This window comes from Colias philodice, chromosome 10 (assembly GCF_061535455.1).
Source record: "Colias philodice isolate Cphi_HAF_F1 chromosome 10, ilColPhil1 Martin Lab GWU primary, whole genome shotgun sequence".
NCBI lineage: Eukaryota > Metazoa > Arthropoda > Insecta > Lepidoptera > Pieridae > Colias > Colias philodice.
Genome location: NC_143095.1, coordinates 1,969,326 through 1,981,368, shown reverse-complemented (window position 1 = coordinate 1,981,368; position 12,043 = coordinate 1,969,326). Strand labels below are relative to the sequence as shown.

At 30.5% G+C, this 12,043-nt stretch overlaps 2 protein-coding genes across 2 annotated transcripts in view; both read left to right on the top strand.

Moving 5' to 3' along the window:
• LOC149485036 (acetylcholinesterase-like) overlaps nt 1-8,986 on the top strand; it is a 38,468-nt gene extending 29,482 nt beyond the window's left edge. The window contains exons 5-7 of the mRNA XM_089699737.1: nt 3,644-3,807; nt 4,288-4,445; nt 7,398-8,986. Of these exons, the coding sequence (XP_089555863.1) occupies nt 3,644-3,807; nt 4,288-4,445; nt 7,398-7,510 (435 nt within the window). The 3' untranslated portion in view covers nt 7,511-8,986. The remainder of the gene's footprint in view (nt 1-3,643; nt 3,808-4,287; nt 4,446-7,397) is intronic.
• The window catches only part of LOC149485034 (uncharacterized), a 234,126-nt gene that overhangs the window by 195,042 nt on the left and 27,041 nt on the right, over nt 1-12,043 (top strand). The window lies entirely within an intron of this gene.

The following is a 12,043-nucleotide window of genomic DNA, read 5'->3' as shown; positions in this document are numbered from 1 at the left end:
GATGCAGTGGATTTGCAAAATAACTAATATTATAGTAATAAGAAAAACTCGAGCTCATAATTGAATAAAATAATACTCAAAAACTCACTAATTATGGAACCAACAGTGCTAATATACACATTTCTTTATTTGATTCTATTATAAAAATAGGGCTCCACAGTCACTGACTCAAAAAGAGCACTTAACATCGCGCCCCCTATCGTTGACGACTTGACATCCTTCATTATTTCAATAGGTTTTAATATTAGTATGATACAGACTAATCTATGTTATTATACTACTTTGGAATCAACATAAATAATTATTGAATACTTTAAGAGTGAATGATTTGAGCTTTTAAAGATTTTAAGTTTACTGTCCATATTTTAAGAATTATTGTGTTTAAAATCGTTTGGTTATTAGTAGGTATCTAACAGTCACCTGGATTTTTGGCCTGAAGTTTAAGCTCGATCGATCTTACTTTTGCCCAGTTATTTAACTCTAATATAATAACTAAGTAGACTATGAGTTTCTTATTCAAATATCCTAGAGATTTTTATATCATAAGAAGAGCAGACATGTGTGATGTGACAATATTAAATTAGAGTCGGCGAAACCAAAAGGCAAAGGTCAGCAGATTAACAACGCGCTATTTCGAGACGTGACAGACGTTCCGTTTTCGTTTAGTAATTTTATTGTAGCTAGCTTAATTATTTTGGCTGATATATTTGTTTAATTTTCCATCGAATTCTTGTAAACAGATCTGTTTTTGTTTAACTGTGTAAATACAATTCAAGTGAGTTGAAGTGTTTGTGCTAGCAGTAATAGCTAGCAATAATAGCTAGCAGTAATAATCTTTTTATTGAATGTTCTAATGAAATTCTAATAGGCTTCATTGTTATTTTATACGTGACTTTGAATGGCAGATATCTAGTAAGTATTAAACCTACTTTTAGAAGTACCAAATCTGTTTCTTATTATAAATAAATATAATATGAATAATGTAACATCATTATATATTTTATTAATACATAATTTAATGAAATCCTATCTAGATTCGACCCCCATGCTTCATGGCATTAAACATTCTAATATCAAACAGTTCCTCTATTGCAACGTGAACACAGACACACTTCCTCATTTATAATAGTATGAATGCTGACTGACAGATTGAAATAGACTGACGACGAATAACTTTTATTATTAAACATGTCACTGACTTTCTTAGTGACGTCACATAAAACTGTCTTTGAACTCGTGAGCGTGTACGTAACAAAATAAAAAAACGGGGAATGAAAAGCTTTTACTTCATATGACCATATCTCTAGAGGACTGTTCTAGATACTGACTCCATTTGATAATATTTTCAAGATTGAATACATAATGCGACGGGAAAATACCCTTGCTAAAGACAAAAATAGCGCTTTGAAGACAAGCCACTCTCCGTCCATCAAGGCTTGTTACAAAAAGAATGGATAATGAACTGAATTCAAGTCCTTCATGATAGTGTAGGGAAGTGCACTTTTCTTTGAATTTAGAGGTTAATTGTTATGCATTATTTGCTTAGCTACTCAAGCCTCAAGACGTAACATTATATACTTATGCAAAGTGTGTTGTTCCTTGTGTTCTTAATCTTAATCCTATAAGATAAATAAGATTTGAATATAATATTACTTATTTTATTTTTAAGATTATCAAAGTATACAAAATATTTTTTGAGTATGATACTGAAAAATTATAATAAAACAACATTTATTTATTTATTTATTCATTTATTTAAACATTCATTGTACTTACAGTTAAAATACCAAAGCATACATTGATTGATTATATATAATTAGTTATAATACGTTAACAAAAATTTAAAATCAAAACGAACACACTATAAACGGCTACATGCATCCAAGCACCTGCTAAAGAGGTGCAGGACTGGATTCGTTCTATTTGTTCTATTGTAATATATTGTAAGTCAATCAGCTTAACAAATTTAATCTATCTCAGTCAAGAAAGACTGAACTACACAAGAAGGATCGTTATAGGTACAACTTGTAGTTATGAAGTTAGACAATTATTATCTAATCAATAAATGAACGAAAATTGGGCATGAAAATTTAAACGTGTAACGTGTACGTACCTACATTATATTATGAAGTTCTTATCCTGATGGAGACATGTAGCGTGACTATTGAAAATATAATTAAGAAACAAGGAAAATATTATGTTGTTTGCTGTGAAATAGAGTCATTCATATTGTAGGACATGTGATCAAATATTTAACTCCTAGTTAACAATAAGATGTGAAATGACTCCATTTAACGTTCTAGTATTTATCGTTTTGTAATACAATAGATAAAATTATGTCACAAATCGATAAAACTTACCAACTTTACAAAATATGCCTATGACGATCCAATTTGTAAGCTCTATCTAAAAGATTATAATCGTACTAGCTTTCCGCCCGCGGCTTCGCCCGCTTTGTCTGAAACATAATAAATTATATACTAAAACCTTCCTCTTAAATCACTCTATCTATTAAAAAAAAAACCGCATCAAAATCCGTTGCGTAGTTTTAAAGATTTAAGCATACATAGGGACATAGGGACAGAGAAAGCGACTTTGTTTTATACTATGTAGTGATGTGAATATTATGCAATTTCATAACTACATAATATTATGTTGCATGTGAAACCATCAAACCGATTAAGAACAATAAAGTAATACACTTCCCACTTACAAGTGTTTAAAAGTAAGTACCAATTACGTAAGTAGATAATAATATTATACTCCGACCTTTAAATGGAGTTAATATTTCGCTGACTACATACGAGCACCAGGCTGTGAATTATTAAAGAGAGCTCACGTAACCACACCTTTTAATATAGAACAATTTCAGCAAACCTCTGTACCATTTCCTGGTTTTAATTTACAGAAACACCATTTTCGTGACCAATTTATTATCTCAAATTTTGTTGGAGTTCTATTAAATTCTCAATTGACAAAGTGTTTTATGATTTTGGAGTATATTATAAATGAGAAAACGTTGTCACGGTGTTATTTGAGTCATACGGTTTATACTAGTATGTCATTAATACTACTTTTTAGTATTAGATATGTGTCAGCCCTAGTGTACTATTTAGGGTGCAAGAATGCGTATGCCCTAATGACCTATCCACGTTGTTACGTATAATGTCAACTCTTTTCCATTATTATATCGATAGGTTCCATCATGATAAGGTGGCCTTGTGCATTACATTATGTATAAAGTATTATCATACTTTGATGCGTATCTTGATAAAAAATTATTGAGGACAACTGAATTTCATTTGTGTATTACCTTAGATTCTCATGGTTCTGAACTAGGCCACCATATTGGTTTATTGTGATATTTTATGGTACTGCTCTTTTGCTTTTCATGTCGTTTTCAATTCAACATTAAATACTCCGAGTTTATAGACTACTAAACATTGGTGATCTTGTTTTTATTCTTGGTCACTGATGATAGAAAAGCAAATTTCTTTTTTCTATAAATTAGTAACTAATCTAACCATATGGACGATGAGAATCGTTTTCATACCTGGTCTGTATATGACAAAAAAGTATAACATTTCGTCGACTTTTATTTCCATACATTTGTAATTAATCTAGCGTTTACTAAATATTTCAGCGCACAAGCACAAGTCTGTGGGGCGAATGGATGGGCGTGATGCATGGAGACGAGATGGAGTATGTGTTCGGTCACCCGTTGAACATGTCCCTGCAGTACCACACTAGGGAACGTGACCTGGCGGCTCATATCATGCAGTCGTTTACTAGATTCGCACTTACTGGGTAAGTTTCTTAGACTATTAGGGGCTAGTTATACCAATTTGTTAAAAGTTTTGAGCCTATTAATAGTTAGAAAATTAACAGTCTGGAAATAAAGAGTAGGTAGCTTAGAGTGAATTGTCGTTTGACGTGTGTGTTTATGAATCTTACTAAGATTTTCCGTTATTCTCACACTTTATGGAATATTTTTCTGTAAAATTTAGATATTTCTAAATAATATATATCTTCTATACTTATCTCAATGAAAGAACCTACATATAATTTATTTTTTTGTTATAAAGAAGTAAATTATACTAGAAGTTATAACCATAGTACTTACTTTTTATATAGACATTAGACATATCTCAGAAGTAATCATAATACCAAAGAAATAAATGCTAATGAACTCAACATCTGATGACGCAACTACTATAAAGCGACATAGTACATCAACAGTTTACAACTTTTTCCGTTCATATAAAAACGTAATTGCCTACGCTTCAGGAAGCCTCACAAACCGGACGAGAAGTGGCCTCTGTACTCGCGGTCGTCGCCCCACTACTATACGTATACAGCTGATGGTACTAGCGGCCCCGCTGGGCCCCGGGGGCCCCGCGCATCAGCGTGCGCCTTTTGGAACGATTTCCTTCATAAGCTTGATGGTGAGTTTTTATGTTATAAAATATTATATATAGCTAAGGCCAACTTCACTACTACAGACACGTTACCTGGTATTTTTTATGATTCGATAGAAATAGAGATAGAACAGACGCGGCGCCTGGTAACAGTGATATTATTATTTTTCCTTCTCCCTACTGTTCCACTAAGATTGAAAGTTTTATGAAGTGTCGTCATTGCAGACGGCTTTATACCAATATCTTAAATGTAGGTCGTATCCTAAGAATGTTATAGACGTAATTTTGCCTAGTTGATTTTATTACTAATGTATATAGACTATATCCAGACAAAAGTGTTGTTAAACAATAAATAATAAGTACCTCATCGATCAATCAATCGATCTGAGAACATAAATGTTTATGTTCTCAGATCGATTCACTTGATTGCCACCAATTGCCCTAATTACCATACCTTCATTAGTACTTTCCAGCAATAAGATTGTACTAGGACTAGTATTTCAAGGTTTTAGATCAAAATCAACGTCGCGTGACATGCAGGATAAGCTAAAATCTATGTCGTACTCATTACTATTCAAAATCATTGTATATTCCTTTGTCACTTCTATACACCAATATATCGATGTTTCTTTAGCTTCTTTTACAACAGACACAAATATTATAATGATTGTAAATGTCACCAAACAATTTTGGTGCAAGAATATTCAAACAATTCCCAAATTTAATTAGTATCTGGTGAAAAGCCTGCATATCTATTCAAATGCCATTTAGAAAGGCTGCTTAAATAAATTTTAATTCCGTGTCACGTCTTTTCACGCCGCCCTCTTGAGTTTACGTAATTTGTTATGCTTCATGCAATCTCGTTAAGGCTGACCTTTGCTTTGTACTGAAAAGTGTTTTCTCTACACTACTATTTTTGTTAGAAATGTGAAGTTTCGAAAATGTATTACGTTGGAGAAGTGAAGTATGGCAGATAATTATTTGAAAATTAAAAAAAAATATTTTATTATAGACTGCGATTAACAATTTTGAGTCAAACTTTGTGTAAGTTATAAAAGAGAACATCTATTATACTTAACATCGAGTTCTTAGTTTAAAAAGACTATAGCAATATGATCCACACGTCATCGTTACAGGAAAAATACCCAAAATTCTCGTTTTCTATTCCCATAATACGTATGGTATTGTTCCATTCAATATTATACGAAGCTATTCTTTCTTCAATTTATATATGATATATCGATATCGTTTTTTGGTATATTTGATATGGAACAATAAGAAATATATGCGTAACAAATATACAATTCTTATACTATAACTACCAGCTATTCTTTGAATAATCACAATTAGTACGAGATCCGGCTGCAGGATCAGTGCGTTCATCGGTTTTTTCCTGAAAACCGAATTTTTATGTTTATTTATAATTAGGAGAATATATATCGACTAGGTTGCCATTAAAAATTTGGCCGCAAGCATGTTTAATTAAAATTTTTCTAATCGATTTTTGGGAAAAAAATTCGTTCACTTGTTTTTTGAATAAAATGTAGTCTACATCACGTCAAATGATATAAAAATTCTAAAAAATCACGGTTGCCGCTTTTCACCTGGCCGCAACATCTTCGCAGCCTGGTGCAAACAGGTATGATTTCGATTTATTTTTACGTTCATAACGCACATTAATTATGAATCATATATCAAATTAAAGCTAATTTTTTTCTATTTATTATCATATATGGTTGCCTAATTAAATCCGGCCGCAAATAAGGGTTGCTGGCTTATAAAAATTATAAATATAGGATTAGTGCGTTCATCGGTTTTTTGCTGAAAACCGAATTTTTATGTAACTATATGTATTTATAATTAGGAGAATATATATCGACTAGGTTGCCAGTCAAAATTTGGCCACAAGCATGTTTACACTCAACCTTAAATATTCAACATCTTTAACAGCCGGCAACCCTTATGTGCGGCCGGATTTAATTAGGCAACCATATATGATAATAAATAGAAAAAAATTAGCTTTAATTTGATATGAGATTCATAAATGTGCGTTATGAACGTAAAAATGAATCGAAATCATACCTGTTTGCACCCGGCTGCCAAGATGTTGCGGCCAGGTGAAAAGCGGCAACCGTGATTTTTTAGAATTTTTATATCATTTGACGTGATGTAGACTACATTTTATTCAAAAAACAAGTGAACGAATTTTTTTCCCAAGAACCGATTAGAAAAATTTTAATTTAACATGCGGCCAAATTTTGACTGGCAACCTAGTCGATATATATTCTCCTAATTATAGATATACATAAAAATTCGGTTTTCAGCAAAAAACGATGAACGCACTTATCCTATATTTATAATTTTTAAAAGCCAGCAACCCTTATTTGCGGCGGGATTTAATAAGGCAACCATATATGATAATAAATAGAAAAAAATTAGCTTTAATTTGATATATGATTCATAAATGTGCGTTATGAACGTAAAAATGAATCGAAATCATACCTGTTTGCACCAGGCTGCCAAGATGTTGCGGCCAGGTGAAAAGCGGCAACCGTGATTTTTTAGAATTTTTATATCATTTGACGTGATGTAGACTACATTTTATTCAAAAAACAAGTGAACGAATTTTTTTCCCAAAAATCGATTAGAAAAATTTTAATTAAACATGCTTGCGGACAAATTTTGACTGGCAACCTAGTCGATATATATTCTCCTAATTATAAATATACATAAAAATTCGGTTTTCAGCAAAAAACCGATGAACGCACTGATCCTGCGGTGGGATCTTAGACTAAATGGACTCTACAATTTCGTTAAATATATTGTCCAAAACTCAAAGTAAATTTTAAATTGCCCTATTGCAGAAGGAAATAAATGGCTCTCTAGCCCATCTTATAAGGGTTGTTCATTTCTATTCACACTTGAAAACACAACACAATATTTGATTATATTACTAAGTCGATTATAATACATTTTCAGAGTTGGAACACGTACCATGTGACGGCGCAGTGACGGGCCCCTACAGCAGCGTCGCGGGCACCACCCTGCCCATAGTCCTGCTCACCACCCTCGCCACATCAGCGGCTCTTTAGACGTTTAGCACATTCGTAGCAACAGTATTGTAGAAAATATATCCAATTATAACTAAGTTTCACTCAACCTAGCGTTATGTTGACGCAATCAATATTATTGAAGTTATAGTTTCGCTCCTGCTGATTCTATGTTTATATTACGTTGATCCTATAATATAGTTTTATAGTTATAGTTCTGTGTGATAAGTAGTTGAGTTTCTTCGGATTAACTCCCGTCGAGGGAGGCTAGTTAAATATAAGTTAAATTTATTTTAATATTTAACGTCGTGTTGTACTTGGGTATGTTGTTTGGGTGTTGGTATTATAGAAAGAAATATATGTGAGCTTTAATTGTTAAAGTGACGCTCCGCTTTCACGACATTTAATCACTAAACATATCAATGTGTGCCTCTGCTTAAATAGCAATTGATACATATCGTAATTGTAGTGGATTTTAGATTTTTGTATTAAAAACATTTTCATAGATATTTAGAAATAATGAATACGATGTGAGAATTTTTATCAATATATTTACATCTATTTAGGATGCTATCGACTATACCATTCGTAAATCTTATGAATTCCGATTATCTTATGACTTCGACAAAATAATAGCGTATTTTGTAAATGTTACCTTCTAATAATTAGATCGCCGTATCCGATCGTAAACACTTTTCTATACTATACCAATGTATCGTTACACGAAGTACCTACTGTAAGCACTGAGCCTAGGGTAAAAATATATTGTGTAACTTTTCTAAGTATACAAAAATCGGCACATTTCTGCAAGAATTTAAGTACATGCTATTAATAGATAGTAGTCTATTTTGATTCCCTTTAATCTATAAACGGTTAAGCTATATAATATTTATATTCTATGGGATTATTTTATTAAGAAGGCATATGACGATAGAACACATTCGTGGGATACACTGGGATACACTACTTAATTAAGAGTAAACTCTTCTAACCTGACTTAATAAAATAGTGTCACATATTTGTGTAGAAATAATGCTTTAAGTGGAAATCATCTTATGAATTTAGTAAAATTGAACAAAATATTTATAGTATGAATCTTTAGCGATAGATTATAATATTTTACCTATGTCAATTAATCTTGAACAAGTTCGGAAAACTATGAATGGAACTTAAAGTATTACATATCGTACTTATTAAAAGTGCATGCAAATATTATGTCTTACACTTAAATACATATTCTAATTTATTGAAGGCATTTGGGATCAAAACCTTGGTTTGGAGAACGTAATAATTTTGATTCAAGTACAGAACTGAAAGTGAATAAGTATTAATATTTGTTTCTATATTATTCTTTACCGATATTATTTGAAAAGTAACTCTATCTCTTATATTAGACAGATAAACCTTTAATTTTCTTTTTATTTCGTATGGAAAAAAGTATTTCTCAGAAATATATAGAAATAAGTACACCTATTATCACTTTGATAATTTTAAAGTATGCTTATATTTTCATTCACTTATAAAGGAGAATGGGCAAATTGGGCCTGAAACTTTGGCTAAGACCAATACACACGAAATATTGTTTTTGTGATAGATCATTACACATAACTTACGAAAAAAATAAAATAAAAAAATAAATCAACCGGGTTCTTGTACAGTCAAGGCAAAAAGTTTTATTTATTTGGCTATTATTTTGCGCACAATAACGGTGTTTTTAATTCGAGTGAAGTAAATATAAATCTAAATGTCACTGAAGTGACTGAGTTTAACCACAAAAAACGTCTAACTACGTTGAATTATAATAAACACGGTACCTGTTACAAAACATAATATTAGTGTATTTCGGTTATTAGAAGGCTTAAGATTAGTACGTATTTGTAAGTGAAAGTGAATTGGAGTAACATAAAGATATTGTCATTGTCTTATAACAGTTATTTATTGCAAAAAATATTATACACAAAGAAATAAAACTTGATGTGACTGTACAAAAACCCGGTTGATTATTTTTTTATATATATTTTTCCCGTTATGTATGTGTTATGATCTATTATAAAAACAATATCTCATGTGTATTGGTCCAACTCAAGGGTTCAGGCCCAACTTCCATAGTAAAATGCCCATTCTCCTTTAGATCAATACATATCAAATTAAAATAACAGTAGGTAAATAAAAGAATATCTATTAAAATAGTTATATAATATGCAAAATGTGTAATTTATTTGGTTGAAATTGTATATTTATTAGACGGATAATTGAAAAATAAACCAAAAAAACTAGCACAATTGCTTTCTTGTTAAAATGAGCACAATACTATAAAATTGTCTGGGATAGCTTTAATTAGTTAATGCGAGACAAAATATAATATAGTTACTAATAAATAATTTCATATCCATAGGTATTTTGTTGATATGATTCAGAAATAGTTAAAAACCATGCTAATAAACAGAAGTTTATGAATTATTAGCAAAATTGTTTGCTATTAGAGATTATTATACCTAGTGCTGAAAAAAGTGAAAAAATACATCACATTAACGCGACTAATTTAAGACAAATTACTATGGTATTTAGTGTTAAATAAACACAATTGGTATCGTTTCAAAGATTATGTTTCTATGTTGAATCAACAATTAAGTTTATAAGTATTGTAAGTTTTACAAATAAAATATAATATATTTTGTAGTATGTGACTTCCTCTAAGGTTGAATATATAGAAGTTATAAATATATTATTTTATAATTTCTATGAACACTAGTATTATAAAATACGTATTAACACATCACTCCTTTTTTACAAAAACAAGATCTTGGATACTATTAAAAGCATAAAAAAGCTATGAAAAATTGTACACTTTCATTCATATTACATACAGTGCAAGCCAATTGAAATGTATTCATAGATATAGCTGTATTTTTATATTTTCTTATCCTATTAATATACTTCATATATCTATTGTACGGCTAACTCAAATTCTATCATTAGATAAAACCATGATTTTATTTATAATATAATATTAGTAAATAAAACATGACCTATCTATTCTAAATATTGCGCAACCTTTTCGAAGGTAGGCCTGTACATTAGTACAATGATCATATGCATTAAGTAAAACTATATTATTTCGACGTGTTAGCTCCCTTTTACAGGATTTACTTCTATACTAATTATCAAATCTTTCCCTTTTTTACATTTACTCTGATAAATAATTATTATCTACTTATTTTTTGCAAAATTTCCTGTGCCAAATTGTATATCAAAATTAATAAACTGCCTGCTCTTAAATCAACCTATTTTTATTCGATCAGTAGAATTCAGTCTATAATATCTAAAATATACATATAATTTAATGGATATAATATTAAAATTTCAATATAGAGCGAATATGTTGCCTGTAACATTTCTGATGTTTAGTATAATTTTCGCAGTTACTATAGCAACAAACGTTATAAATTAAGCTGTGCATTTGATAGAAGAATTGTAATATCTGTTAGTACATAGTTAGTATACGTAATGCTTATAATAAATATGTTCCGTGAAATACATCTTCTCATAAACGTCCTGACTATTGTACCTATGTCTGAAGTTCTGAAAGAGAAATTAGTGTCTTGTTACAATTGCTTCAGTGTTCAATTTAGATCGTTAGTTATAAGAGAAATCGCATAGAGTGTATAAATATATGTTGTAGGCGCAAGGATAAAATCGTTTGAGACAAGTATTTACTAATAATCTCATACAATTGGTTTATATCATTAGTTGGTGTTTAGAAAGTAAACGTCTGAATATTGTCTGAAAGGTGACTGTTAATTTATTTACCTGCGTGACCGTGATAAATAAAGATATACATTTCAAATCTCTACATAAAAAATGAAGACATAAATGATGGTGAATATAGCAACTAGAAAGGATATTATCTTAAATTAATGGTGTGAGAGGACTACTAAATAGGTTGATCTTTGACAAAGAAACTAGAAGAGATTTAAATGGATATAAGTCGAGTAAATTAGAATAAGTGGTACCTAATGGGATGTTGTGCGATGCAGGTGAAAATTTGGCATAGGTATGATAGACTTTAAAAAAGCTAATGTATTGCGAAGTTATGAAGCGAATCAAATACTGTGAAAAGATACATACAGCTTGTTTCAAAACGATTTTCTTCAATGGCCCTACATAAATATTTTGTTAATTACATAGTGTGTAGTCTAATTTATTTTTCTAGATATAATATCTGTTCGTAGACAAAACTGTCCGTAGGTATCGCTTTACTTATTAGGTGCTAAATAACGTATACATAATAGATGTGCACTTATTCATTTTATATACTTAAAACTGAAATGCAAACGACATTGACAATATAAGTTTCTTTGTATTATGATTAAATTCATATTCTATATTGCGTGTTGGAGCTTGCGAGGCGAATTGTTTCATAATGAATCTCATTTTGTAAAATATAGTTTAAACTATGTTTATATTAAATTATGTTATAAGTACTTCGTTAATTGAGTATAATCGTTTGTACAGTCGCACGATTTGTTTCTATGTAGCTTAATCGAGATATAATTTTTAAATCATTAGATTGTA